The 14,984-nt window shown below is 38.7% G+C and overlaps 1 protein-coding gene across 1 annotated transcript in view; it reads left to right on the top strand.

The window, feature by feature from the left end:
* Positions 1 to 3,215: 3,215 nt before the first annotated feature.
* The window catches only part of LOC136866779 (homeobox protein B-H1-like), a 194,311-nt gene continuing 182,542 nt past the window's right edge, over positions 3,216 to 14,984 (top strand). The window contains exon 1 of the mRNA XM_067143886.2: positions 3,216 to 3,543. Coding sequence (XP_066999987.1) covers positions 3,216 to 3,543 — 328 coding nt within the window. The remainder of the gene's footprint in view (positions 3,544 to 14,984) is intronic.

Below are 14,984 nucleotides of genomic sequence, written 5' to 3'. Positions count from 1 at the left end.
GCTTTGGTGTATCATAGTAGTGTGAAATGTTTTTTAGAAACTTTTGATATGATCACAGGGTTTTATAACCTACTTCGTCAGGTTCTAACCTAGAGAAAGTGTTTACGCATGATGTCCCAACTTGTATCGTATGGTAGGAAAAGAATGGTGGTGGTTCGCACTTAAGGAACGATAAAAAATGCAAGGAAGGAAGGAAGGAAGGAAGGAAGGAAGGAAGGAAGAATGTTTATTAGAACACAAGTAGGCCTAAGAGAGGAAACAGCAAATAAAAGCATGTCCCGCTTACACTTCCTTCAATACAAGTTTAACACCAATCAGCATTTTTATTCCAGATGCAAAGATAAAATGCATACCGCTTATAATAATAATAATAATAATAATAATAATAATAATAATAATAATAATAATAATAATAATAATAATAAAGATAATAATAATAAAGATAATAATAATTTACGCGTTTTCCTACTTCGCACTAATTTATTTTACTATTTCTGGAGATATAAGTTACTAGTCTTACTAGTTAGCGAGACTAACGACAGAAACCAATTTTCATTTCCTAAATAAATAAATAAATAAAGAAGGAAAGAAAGAAAGAAGGAAAGAAAGAAAGAAAGAAAGAAAAAAAAAAGAAAGAAAGAATTATCAACTCCAAATTGATTCCAATTGATTTCCCCTCTTTAAAGTCTCTAATAATAATAATAATAATAATAATAATAATAATAATAATAATAATAATAATAATAATAATAATAATAATAATAATAATAGGCTTAATAATAACGGAGATTAAACTTCAAAGGGACACGAAAAGAATGAACCCTGACAGATTCACAAAACAAATAGGCCTAACTTAGTCAAACTCTGGCTGTGCGGTTTAGGACACGTAGCTAACAGCTTGCATTCGGGAGATAGTGGGTTTGAACCCCACTGTTGGTAGACCTGATGATGGTTTTCCGTGATTTACCATTTTCACACCAGGCAAATGCTTTGGTTCTAATCTACCTTAATTAAGGCCACGGTCGCTTCCTTCCCACTCCTAGCTCTTTCCTATTCCGTCATCGCCATAAGACCCATCTGTGTCGGTGTGACGCAAAGAAAAATTTAAAAAACAGGTAGGGCCTAGGCCTAAAGCCGAAACAGACACTATGAAATGGACCAGCGATATCAAAACGTCCTTAAATTGGCAGAAACACAAGAGGAGAATTTAAAACAGAGAGATCTTTAGATCCAAAATTCACAAATTGCAAGCCAGCCAAGAGACTAAACTAATGAATAGAATAACTTTGACCAAAGAGCATAGAATCCAACAGCAAAAATAATGAAACAATTGTGGTTACAAAGAAATGTACGCAAGTACCTCGAATTGTTTTGCGCGGTGCTAAATGGGCTTCTTCTTCATATTCACCATTATTATTATTATTATTATTATTATTATTATTATTATTAGGCCTATTATTATTATTATTTCTATTATTATAATAAGATAGATTAAGAATTAACAATGCTATTTTACGGTGTCGAAGGCTGGACTCGAAAAACACTACCAATGAACCGTCTGTAGGCTTTTGAAATATTAATGTGTCGCAGAATACTGAGGGTCCACGGGAAGACCGCGTTTCCTGAAAAATACAAGCTCACAGCCGCCCGACCCTAATTGCACGGATAACTGGCTCGCCGTATGCAGTTTTTCAGTAGGCTACTTATCCCTATTTTAAATCGCACTCTACATCTTGTTTCAAAGAAAGCTTGATCATGTCTTCTAGCCATCAGAAATGTTCATCAAGCGTTTCATGATGCACGTCGGGTACCTATATCTAGTATGCTGGGACTTATCATCGTGTAATTTATCGAAAACATAAAGAAACGCAGACTTCAGTGGTATGGGCACGTAATGAGAATGAACAGGGAAAGACCCGCCAGAAAATATTTCGACCTTAATCTCGTAGGAAGAAAACAGGGAAGACCAAGAAAACGTTGGATAGAGACTGTAAGATCAGATGTGGAGGAGAGAGGATACAAATGGGAGGATGTACTGGATTAGAAGATGTATGAAAACAGAAGGAGATGACGAGCGCTTGTACACCACACCCGGGAAACTGGAGTTAGGAAATGATGATGATGATGATGATGATAATTTATCGAAAACATAACATAAAGGCTTCTACGATTCCGCCGAGTTAAGAATGAAAGTGAACACTATGGAAAGCGAAGACTCTGAAAGACAACAGATCCTCATTCGTAGTTCTCAATGTTCACTTAAGAAGAAAAGCTATGATGCCAGTTTCAGAATCCGATGACGATTTTTAAACAGGCGATTAAGTTACAAGACTATGGAAATGTTGCTGCAGTATTTTTGTTTGAAAGATGTTAAAATCTGAAATCAGATTTGGAGTTTACCGTTTGAGAGAAATGCCGGCTGAGATAAACGTGTTGAGCGACAGACATATAAGAACCTCCCACTCTCCGTTGCGTAACAAGTCTATTGATCCATTTCGGCGCAGCGCATCGCTTTAGGCGGAGCTTCTTGTAGAACCGGCCCCTGAAAGGTGACGTCATTTTCAAGCGAGTGGTTGCATCATTGGCTGGCTTGCCTGAGTACACTCTAATTGGTTGAGACAGTGTTCGGGGCGGGATCACAAGATGGCCGCCAGAGCGGATCGCGGCGTGGCAGTCGCTCGCGTAGCCAGTCGCCTTGCTGAGCCCGTAGCAGACAGCAGTGAACACCGCCCGCTGTTGCTCATGTGGTTGTTGGCACTTCCAGTGGCAGGTGACGCACAGTGACAGCTTTCATGTCTGCATTCAGACTACTTCTCTTCTACGCGGAGTATTTAGTTTCTAATAAGTGACGTTTTATCAAGCAAGTGAAAGCCAGCAAAACGCTGGACATAACTGTGATAAAGGCAGAGTATTATTTATGTTTAAACTGCTGACCTCTGTGGAGAATATTTATTCAACTGTATACAAAATACAAGTGAAAACCCAGCAAAAGGTTGGACATAACTGTGATTGTTTGTGACTTGTGAGTGGATTCAGTTGACAGTGTGATTCTTACTTGTTCGGAGAGGAAGGAAGAAAGAAAGTTGTTTTGACTGGGTTAGAGAAGTATTTACGAGGAGTTAGTTTTGGTGCCCTGCTGAATGGTGATAGTTTTACCGGCGGTGGAGGGTGTGGGCGTTACAGGCCGGGGCGCGGGGGGTATGACGGTCGACGAAATGACGGTCACGGCCACCAGCGGGAAGCTGCACCATCACCACGTGCACCACGGCCTGCACCAACACCATCAACAAGCAGGGGGTGACCATCTGCCCGCCGCCATGATGCAAACCACCCGCTCCAGGTTTATGATCACGGACATACTGGCCAATGGCCCAAGCAGCAATGGGGCGCCCCAACCCCGATCACCCTGTTCTTCACCCGCCTCATCGTCCGACGGTCCGCGGGACCTCTCCCTGCACTGCCGGGACGGCGATCTCAGCGACGGCCACGAGAGCGGCACGGACAGCGGACTGCCCGGTGAGACCTCTTCCGTCTGCTCCAACGGTGAGCTTTTCTTAGTTCTATCTTAGTTATAGGTAGGCTACATGCTGCTCTGAGGAATAAGCGGAGGATATAGTTAATTAGTTGTGAACTCAATTCACTCGCTGAGATTCAGTGCTCAGCAAGAGGTTTATCGAGATCGGTAGGTATTCGTAACTATTGACAGCTAAATCGCCGTGGTTTTATGAATACACCTGTTGTTTTCCAATTAGACTGCTATTAAATTTTAAATAAAAGTCAAACTCCTAGGGCCATTTCTCTCAAAATTTCAATATGAGAAAACTTTTATGAACTTGATGTAGGCCCTATCGCTTGAAAACTACATGTTATACTTCTATCTTCATTCAGGAGTTGCCATATGATAAAGTTTAAATAGTATAAATGTTATTACATAACTTAATTTGGTAGATTTAGGAAGAAGTGCATAACTTAAAAATTCAGTGACTTAGGCCCCCTATGGCCCATTGAAATGTTTTTAAGGGATTTAAGAATACATTTTTAATGCCATTTGTTCGGGGCGTCGACCTATAGAGAGAGATCTTTTGCCACTACTTGCACCATATGATATGAACCTGCGTGTAATTGGAATTGCGGAAGTGTAGAGTGTTGAATGTGAGGAAAGGAACGTTAGGGACAACACAAACACCCAGTCCACAGGCCAGGGATATTAATCATTTACAATTAAAAACCCCTGACCCAGCTGGGAATCGAACCCGGGGCCGCCGGGTGACAGGCAGACGCGTTGCCCCCCACACCGCGGAGTCGGACATTTCAGAATATAGTCTGTCGTATACGTAATGCCGAAACATGGCTCTAAATCGTTTTCTGTGTATTTTGCTTTCCCTCTCGCCAGTTATAGTCCAGAGATTGTTTTCCAATATTTTGAAAAAATAAAGGCAGGGAAGAAACAGGTTACTTGAAAGGATACCTTGCAAAATATTATCAGTCTCGTGATCATTCTTAAAGTCTTGATATTGTCTGACTATTCTAAAGGGTAATTTCGTGGTATTTAATTAGGTTTACAAATTACAGTAGCTTTCGTAAATAACCTTTAAGCGTCTTATTTAACATCGCAAATATATTAGACTATTCGTCTTTGAGACAGTTAGGCGGATACTCCCTGGTTGATACAGCAATTCGAAATTATTTTTTTTTTATCTTCTCACGTGAATTTTTTGTTTCTTATCCAAGAATATTCCACCGTAAATTTTTCTCACAACTTATTAATATTACAGCATCCGTGTTTCTTTAGAGATCTAAACGAGTATGGTGCAGTAGGATTTAACCATAAAATTTTCACCCCATTTTTGACTGTGCCATTGTATGTATTACGGTTTCTACACTAGCTATGACGAAAAGTTTCACTAAGTTAGAGGACGTTCGGTAGGCTACAACAAAAGCTGAAGAAAGTAAACAGAAAATTAGAATATTAAGAACTCATCATCTCGCTGTTTGAATGCCATTTTCTTTTGAACAAAAGGTAAGCCTACCTATGCCTATCGGAGAACGAGTATAAGTCTAGTTTTACGACTTATTTAACTAAGAAAATACTCCCTATCTATGAATTTGTTTGTAATGCACGTTCAAGAGCATTACTTCTTGCCACTACATTTATTTCTGGCAATATCACACAGATACTAGGCTATACATCTAACAATGAGTTATTTACGTTTTAATCACTCGTTACCGAAGGAAAGGCGCAAACACACAGTCCTTATCACTAGCTTTTACACCGAAGTAACTGGTTTCTGAATCCTGATTACGGCTCAAAGGATTTTAAAAATGAAATATTGTGTGTCTATAGTCAAGAATCCGCGTAAAATTGGAAAATATTATAAGTTAATAAATAGAATAAGAAGGTGTGTTAAAGTTTATTTTCGATTGCTTTGATTCAAAATTATGGTACAAAGGTGCAAATAAATGCATGTAACCTATTATTGGTTAAATTCGCTTCCTCAAATCCGTACTTCCGAGAGAATCGACTTTATTTGGATGTCACTTTTCTCACTTTTATTCAGTGTACAGTCGGGGATCCTTCCGTTCCCAAGATAGTAGGTTTGATCTTGACCGAAGTGGGTGATACCGAAGGGTGTTAAAATGCGACAACTCAGTGTCGTTAGCTTCTGGCACCTAAACGAATTCTTGCGGGACAAAATACCAACCCTCTGGCATCTCTTCACACCTATAGTAATTTAAAAGATATTAAACATATTGCATTATTATTATTATTATTATTATTATTATTATTATTATTAATGGCACATTCGCATTAACTAGTCCATAATAGTGAAATAGAACAATTGCAAAAATTCAACCGAAGGACTTTTTAAACTAGATATGTTCGTACTGTGATCCTCACTGAATTAAAACTCATGAAATCCTCATACGAAAGAAAGTTGTACTCCAGGAAATAAACAAAACCAAACCCAAACCCAAAGGCACAACAGTCCCGAAGGGCCATGGCCTACTAAACGACCGCTGCTCATCCCGAAGGGCTGCAGATTATGAGGTGCCTATAGCCAAGAAAATGCGTAAAACTGGAAAACTTTCAGTACATTTTATGTTTAATAAATATGATGTGTAAGCGTTTATATTTATTTTTTATTTATTCGAGTTCAAAATTAAGGTACGGGGATGTAAACAGTTACACGTAGTCTATTTTTGGTTTAATTTCCTTCATCAAATCCATATTTCCAGCAACAGAACGAAATGCAGCTACCTGAAATGGGTGTTTCTTACAACTTATGAACGAAAATCCCTATACACGGAAAATAATTTGGAAAATTACTAAGTTATATTATTAAAATAACACTTGAGTAGAGACTAGTATCAATTCCATTCGTTTGAAACGCTATAAAGAATAAAGGTCTTATTTCATTATAAAGGAAATTATACACGTATTTTGAAAATATATTACATGTTCGATTGATGTGCAATGCTCTTTAGATCCATCCCGTGAGCTTCGTGTAGTAGCTTTGAACGAATGATTAATTAAGAAAAAAATTAATGACATTTCAATACGCTCCTTAAGAACCAGTCATCATTAGAAACAGTCTCAAAGCAGTCTGTGTGCAAACATTCTGGTAAATTTCCTCATAAAGAAATATATGTTGATAAGAAATTTAAAATTGAAACAGCGACACATAAAATACATGTTTAATTCAAGACGGGTAAATTAATTTTAAAGAATAGCATAGCAGATGTATGTGCACACGTATCGGACGAATTGCAATACTACTAATACTTTCAAAGGATGTGTTCTGTGAGGTTGTTGCCTCTTTTTTCCACTACGTTTCAAAATTTGTCGTACGTCTTAATTCACTAACACAAAATATGCTCAAAATTTTTCTTCGCCTTGGAGAAAGGTATCGCGAGCGGAAATTATTTTTTCTTCTGCAGAGGAGTCTTCACCAGCTGACCCCCCGAGACAGGAACACTCAATATCTTACGTCCATCACCAACATCAAGGTTGGAAGGAGATTTTTTTCAATGATGGATTCGAATCTCACCGTCGTCACCCATAAAGATCGTTTTCCGTGGTTTCCCATCGTCACACTTCGGTTAAGTCCACGGCTACTACCTTCTCAACTCCAACGTTGTCGAGAACTTGTATTTGTTGGAGCAGCGTTCAACAAATAACAAAAGAGAATCGTGAGAGAAAGTTAGCCTATGTTTAGAAACTACATCAGTTGTGGCAGCATTGCTGATTTACACTCTTACAACAGTCATTCCCGGTCAACGAAGCCAAGTATAATGACCGAGACTTATCGTTGAGCTGACTACGCGTCTTCTCGTAATCTGCAGGCCTTCGGGCTGAGCAGCGGTCACTAGCAGGGCTGTTGCGCGATAGGATTTATACTAGTCATTTTGTGAAGTTTATCTTTGTGTTGTTCATCTAGCGTGTATTTTTTAATATAAAATGTGACCAATTGGTTGAAGTTTGTTTGTGATATTATAATTCTCTTGGAATTTGATCAAATTTAAGCCGTGTGCATTATTTTTACCCAGATTGATGATTATTATTTTAAGGCGTAGAGCATCGAGATCATCGGCCTCAGTACACTAATGGGAAACTCATTTTATAGGCCTATGCAAGAAAATTAGCACACCTAATAAATAAATGAATTACGGAGCAATATTTTGAAAACTTGATGCTTCGAAAAGTGACATGACGGTGGGGAATCCAATGTTACAAATCGGAAAAGCCCATAAGGGCGAAAACATAAACAAAAGTTTATTTATTTGTAATGTTTCCCCTGAGATTCTAATTTGCCCACTGTAATATTTGAGATTGTTTAAATGGAATGACTCCGTCGTAGGTTTCGGGTACTTTAAATAACTTTTGTAGGACAAAATACAGACATTCCGGTGTCTCTTAAATCCATAGTAAGTGAAACGATATTGAACAAATTACATTATTCATAATTATTATTTCTTGAACATAAGATGAATTTTTTTCAAAAAAGACTGTTCTTGATCCTTCATTTGATTATTAATATAGAATATATGCACAAAGCCGTCCAGGTCTCGTTAGGTGAAAACAAAATTTTGAAATACAGTAGGCTACTCTTCCTCACCAATAAACACACTGAATAACCTCATAGACGGTAGTTTCATTAAGACATCGGACAGACATGCTATTATGTCACCTCATTCCCTTAGCTGAAAATATTGACGTGAAGAATCACTTTCAATTGAAAGGAATTGTTGACTGGTGTATCATGACTGTGCACTTCTTAGCTCATTACCACCAACAGACAGTTCAGTGACAGTGGCTACGTGACAATACGAAAAGGATATAGGGCGGATAATTAAAAAAAGTATAGCACTTAAATGAAATAAATGACAATAATAAATTGCACTCATCCCTTGATTGGGGTTCGTCATCTAACGAATGCTCGAGTAGCTTCGCTTCTGTAACTTGAGATCCAAACATAATCATAATAATACGAAGCACTTTTAACATTCCTGTAACAGAGGTAGGTTTTTGACGATGGTTTCACAAGAAATGACTTTGACTAGGAAGGCAGAAGTCGATGACTTTTAGTAGAGATGCAACTCAGGAATTTGCCTGATGTTAAAATGGTAAATAACAGGAAACCATCTTCAGGGCTGCTGACAGTAGGTTTCGAACTTATCATCTCTGTAATGCGAGATTACCAAATTCGAGCCACATCACACAGCCAGTTCGTATTATTATTATTATTAGTATTATTATTATTATTATTATTATTATTATTATTATTATTATTATTATTATTATTATTATTATTATTATTATTACAATTTCCGTTAATCAATCCAAGACATATAACACTTAATTTATGCCGGTATTTAATCAGTATGTTCCTATACACTTGATTCTCGAATATTGGATAAAGAGACAACGAACGTGAGAACGGGAGACGGCTCGTTAAATAGCCCTCAAAGTTGCCCACTTCAAAAGTGAGGACAGCACCCCTAAGGAGGGGCGGACGCCGTTCTATTAAGCGCAAACATTAGTAAGAAAAATCTGTGGTGGAGGCGACGTGGACAAACGGTGTTGGGCGCGCCCACAGTTCAAGATTGCAGTGCGCCGTAGGGGCGAAGCGCCACAGTACCTATTGCGCTTCGTTTTTCTGGTAGTCTTGCACAACATGTTACCCAGGCTAAGGAAAATTTCCAAACTAGTCCTGGAAGTAATGCATTGATTTATACTCTAGCAAGTAACAATAATATTGAACAATATCAACAGCCAATACTAGTTGATTTAATAAATAACTTCACTTCTGAATTGCAATAGTAAGTAGGCCTACTTATCCATTTTTTAAAATAGTTTTGAAGTTCGAAGGAAACTAAACACAGTGCTTGTGTAAGCAGTCATTAGTTTATTCTGAAAACTGTAGAATATCTTGTGATTTGGGTATTACTACCCTTCAGACGAGGGAATTGATCCTGCAGTAAAGCGATCACAACCAAGGAATTTTTCTGACATTTTTTCTCAAAGATGCCGCGAAATTGATTCGAAACTCGCTGCACCGTATTAAAAACCTAGAAAGAATTTGATTTTACCACATCGTGGAAACGGACTTCAGCCGATATATTATGAAAGAAGAACGTGTAGTCCTGAAGAACTTCTAAAAAATATTCTTCATAAATAAGGTACAGTTGCTCTGTTAAATTCGGCGACTCGGCCTTTCAAAGCTTGTAGGCATCTACGTTTGAAATGGCTACTACAGAGGAAGAGTTGATTGGTCTCGCATCAGTACAGTCACATTAGTTAATGAGTGTTTGCGTCACACGCAGTTATTCATAATTTCCATACTTCGTGGTTAAGTGAACACCTGGTTCCGGCTTCGTACATTTAGATCATTTCCTTGCTATGTGCTACCTTGGTATCACCAATTACGGAAGATAATTACTGTTTCTTAACATCACGTGTTTCTCTCTTTTAACCTTTATTTACATCACTGTTTTTATTTCATCAGATGCAACTGAATTTTATCTTAACCTATTGTTCTTCGAATAACCGTTTTACCTTCACTATTCCATTTCGCAGAGTGACTAAAACATAGGCTAGTAGCAGTAACTTAGTTGTTAGGAGAGAAAATGCTATTTATGGTTCGATACTCGAAGGACTTGTATGAATATATTTTATAACAACTGTTAAAGAAAGAGGAAAATGAAGGGATCTATTTGAAGTCAATGCCTAATCTTAAAAATGAAAATGACAATGTGGTGCTTCCTTGAATTACAATTCAACAACTGAACCATCAGCATCACTGAAAAACACAATTTCATTGAAATAAAAGGAAGACTCAGCGTTCTTCGTGGAAATATGACTGGTTCTTACAAACGTTTCATAAAGTCTTATCACACTATACTAGAACGAATTGATGGTACAGAATTTGAATTTCATTGTTTATATCTTTCATACCGTATTTGCAACAAATAGCAACGACCAACGTCCAAGTTCTTAGAAATATTTCACTGTGCTACATCAAGGCTAACATCATCTTACAAAATCTTATAAAATTTGAGACCACTAACAGGTAAAACGGACATAGAATAATGGCATTATTATTAGTATTATCGTCTTCACGGATTAACGCACCATAACTTAAAGCTGCCTCTGTGGATCAGTGGTAGAGTGTCGGCCTCTGGATCCCAAGATAGCGGGTTCAAACCCGGCAGAGGTAGTCGGAGTTTTGAAGGGCGGAAAAAGTCCATTCGACACTCCATGTCGTACGATGTCGGCATGTAAAAGATCTCTGGTGACACATTTGGTGTTTACCTGACAAAATTAATTAAATCTCAGCCATAGACGCCCAAGAGAGTTTCGGTTTACTCGGTCTGCCATCTAGTGGACCTAGAGTAAAACGGAACGTCGAAATTGATGAGCAGACAGCCAGATGGCGTCAAATTGAAATGTCAGCACACGGTAGCTGAGGCCATACGATTATTATTATTTTTTAACACGCCATAGTTTCTGGACTGGCTCGGCCACAGCATGGAATCATCCGTCATACATTAATAACTTAGATATACTGCAATTACGCAGGTCGAGTACTGTTATACGTAGGCTATATACATCTGGACTAATCACTGGATACCCACGCTGGGAAGACGTGTGTTGAAGAGAACTCTAACTATAGGAACTTCCTCACAATGTAGTTGGTAGGCCCATTCAAGAGAACAGCCTTTTCAGTCTTTATATAGGCCTACGTGTATGGATGTAGAAAGAGTCTGGCCAATGAATTGTGCAGAATATTGGGAATGACACCAGTACACAGTATATCAAGCAATTCCATGTACTTTGATAGTTTTGTTGCTGTTGCTGCTTCAACTCTTTCTAGCCTTATCAACAAAGATGTTAACTCGTTTACTCTACTGATAGGGACATTCCTTATAACATATAAGTTCCGAAGGAATTTGTTGTTCGAATTTTCAAGTAGGCCTACTGCTTCCGGTGTAAATGTCCAATATCTGGAGGGTGGTGGAAGAGATACACTGGAGAGCACGTTCCTGGTAGATTATTTTTACTATTTGGTCGTGTCGATATTTTAAGTCTTAATTCGCTAGATGTGGGCAAGTGCTTTCCCATGACCTGAAGCAGTGGCGGCAGTCACCTGATGTTGTGGCGTGTGACTATAAATCTGTCCTGATCTTGTACGGCCAAGACAAAGCCTTCAGTTTCTGGGAAAAGGGTAGAGTGAGTCTATCAAGAATGCAACGCATATTTATCATTGTTATTATTGTAATTATTCTTTCTTCGTTATGCGATTGAACGTATTTAGCTGATGACGTTGCCATTTTCTTCTCCCAAAATCTCTTCATCTTTTCACTGTGACTTTTCTTGCGATCTTCTGACCAGGTTTTCTTGATAATACTACTTGGATGATGTTTAAAGCAGTTAAAAGAAATGAAGAGGCGTATGGCTTTTAGTGCCGGGAGTGTCCGAGTACAAGTTCGGCTCGCCAGGTGCAGGTCTCTTGATTTGACTCCCGTAGGCGACCTGCGCGTCGTCATGAGGAGGATGATGATAAAGATGACACATACACCCAACCCCTCTGCCAGCGAAATTAACCAATGATGGTTAAAATTCCATCCCTGTCGGGAATCGAACCCGCGACCCCTGGGACCAAAGGCCAGCACGCTAACCATTTAGCCATGGAGCCGGACATTTAAAGCGGTGATTGTCGACTGATTTTGCCAACTTAGGTCTGTCTAACACACTGTCATCTGTGATGCCTATTTCCTTTTCCAACTTCGCGCAGCCAATTGCTTTTTTACCTTCAGTGATAGGGCAAGGTTCAGAATGCTTTTGGTCAATCTATGATTATTCATTCTTAGAATAGGCCTATGTCCATTATTATTATTATTATTATTATTATTATTATTATTATTATTATTATTATTATTATTATTACCTCCAGCTCCATGACTAAATAGTTGTCGTGCTGGCCTTTGATCCAAGGGGACCCGGGTTCGATTCCCGGCCGGTTCGGGGATTTTAACTTTCATTAATTACTGTAGTATCTCTGGCACGTGGGCTGGGTTTTTGCGTTGTCTTGATTTCATCGTAGTTAGGGCCCCATCCTCACAAACGTGCAGGTCACCTATACGACGTCAACATGAAAGACCTGCACTAGGCCTCTCTTGAAGCTACACGTGATTATATTATTATTATTATTATTATTATTATTATTATTAATCTACTCGTTCAGGGTCCATAAAGTGCTCCTCGAAACACCCGATGTACACGTAGCACTGTACTTCAAATGACCATAAAACCGTTTCAGCAGAGAGGATGTGCTCCCCACTTACTGTAACTCAAGAAACCATGAAAGCAGAGTCCTGTATCGTACTGTAACGCAGAGGGCCATGAGGATGGGTTGTGCCTAGCACACCTGTCATGAGCAACGTCGAAGCGCTCCCTCACGCTAAGAGGCATGCATGATAAATTATAAAGCACATATGCCTGTTGTGTTTACTAAATCTTGATAGTAGTTTAAACTGCTCCTGTTCGATAAAGTTGGAGCGGCAAGCGCTACTAAACAAACCTAAGTGCTCCGGTTAAGATAAAGTAACGTTCACACGCACAACGCGCCGGCTTCTCAAAAGTTACTGAGCTATTGACTACCACACTGACGTCTAGATTAATCTTAGCAAACAAACCATCGACCGAACTTTATAACGTGATGAGTGACTGACTGATGTACTGGGAAGGGAGTCAGGGCCCCAGGAACAAAAATAAAAGTTGTGATCTATCTAGGATGTACTGTATGTTTTTTTTTGCTTTTTTTTTTTTTTGCTATGGGCTTTACGTCGCACCGACACAGATAGGTCTTATGGCGACGATGGGATAGGAAAGGCCTAGGAGTTGGAAAGAAGCGGCCGTGGCCTTAATTAAGGTACAGCCCCAGCATTTGCCTGGTGTGAAAATGGGAAACCACGGAAAACCATGTTCAGGGCTGCCGGATGCAAGCTCACAGCCCCGCGCCTCTACGCGCACGGCCAACTCGCCCGCTGTACTGTATGTTGGGGCGGGAAAATTTTCCGAGAGGTAGAGAAAGAAGAGACCGCCGACTTACTGTGGGAGACAAATAAGTTAAGTAGATCTATTTCAGGTACCTTGAAATCGATTTTACGCTCACTCATCCCCCATGCCTATTTATGTTAGCTTCTTTCATATACGGCAGACTAACAATATTTGATAGAGGCCCTATCACTAATTTCATTGCGTTGGCTACGCAGTTCGAGTCACGTAGCTGTTAGCTTGCATTCGGGAGATGGTGGATTCGAATCTCTCTGTCGGCAAACCTGAAGATGTTTTTTCGTGGTTTCCCATTTTCACACCAGGCAAATGTTGGAGCTGTATCTTAATTAAGGCTATGGCCACTTCCTTCCCAATTGTAGACCTATCCAACGCTGATGTTAGTATTAGTAATTGTTTTCACTGATAGCCACTTCCGTGCCTTCTACTTTTTGCATTCCAGACATAGTGAAAGTTTGTTTCAGGAGCGTAGCCAGGCGGAGTGGGTTACTGGGGATTAGACACCCCTCCCTCCACCCCAAATGAAATTTTTCGAAAAGAAAATAATCAGAAAATTACAATAAACTAAAGAAATGTTCAGAGAAATAATATTATAAAACTTACAGATCTGTTGAATCTATTTTACAAGAAGCCTCGAAAAATGGATTTAGATTGTAAACTAGACATACAATTCGCTGTAAAACTGTTGACCTTGAACATATTTTTCTTGTTCTGTACTTTAATGTAATATTCTGTAGTGAACTGTAATCCGAATGGCTTATCAACATAATTTACTAGCACCAGTGCCCTTATTAATGACAAGTACGCATGCGCGCACCACACACACACACACACACACACACACACACACACACACACACACACACACACACACACACACACACACACACACACAAGCACCTTCATTATGTTCTACCATCATTTTGTAACTATAACTCCCTCCCGCTTCCCCCATCGGCCGATCCTCGCTACGCTACTGGTTTGTTTTGAGATCGTCCTTCTAAAGGAAAAAGTTATATTAGTACGTCTTCCACGAACGACGTTAAGAAAAGAAATGAAATTTTAAAATTAAGTATTTAAAAATTACTACTACCACTACTACTACTACTACTACTAATAGTAATAATAATCATTATTATATTATATTATATTATATTATATTATATTATATTATATTATATTATATTATATTATATTATATTATATTATATTATATTATAATTTTACACCCTCTAGGCTGTCCATGCGTCAAAATCAAATGCAAAGTAAACGGAAGAAGAAATATCAGGAGAGGCGTTGTGCATTGCATGAAAGGGAGTCAGATTATTTTATTTATTCTATTAACGTACTGAGTGCGGAAATAAGTTAATTCCATGTATCAACGAATATTACCAAATGAAACTGGGAT

Source organism: Anabrus simplex, chromosome 3, assembly GCF_040414725.1.
Source record: "Anabrus simplex isolate iqAnaSimp1 chromosome 3, ASM4041472v1, whole genome shotgun sequence".
In the NCBI taxonomy this organism is placed as follows: Eukaryota; Metazoa; Arthropoda; class Insecta; order Orthoptera; family Tettigoniidae; genus Anabrus; species Anabrus simplex.
Note: the sequence above shows the minus strand (reverse complement) of the source record. Positions and strands in the feature narration are given on the sequence as shown.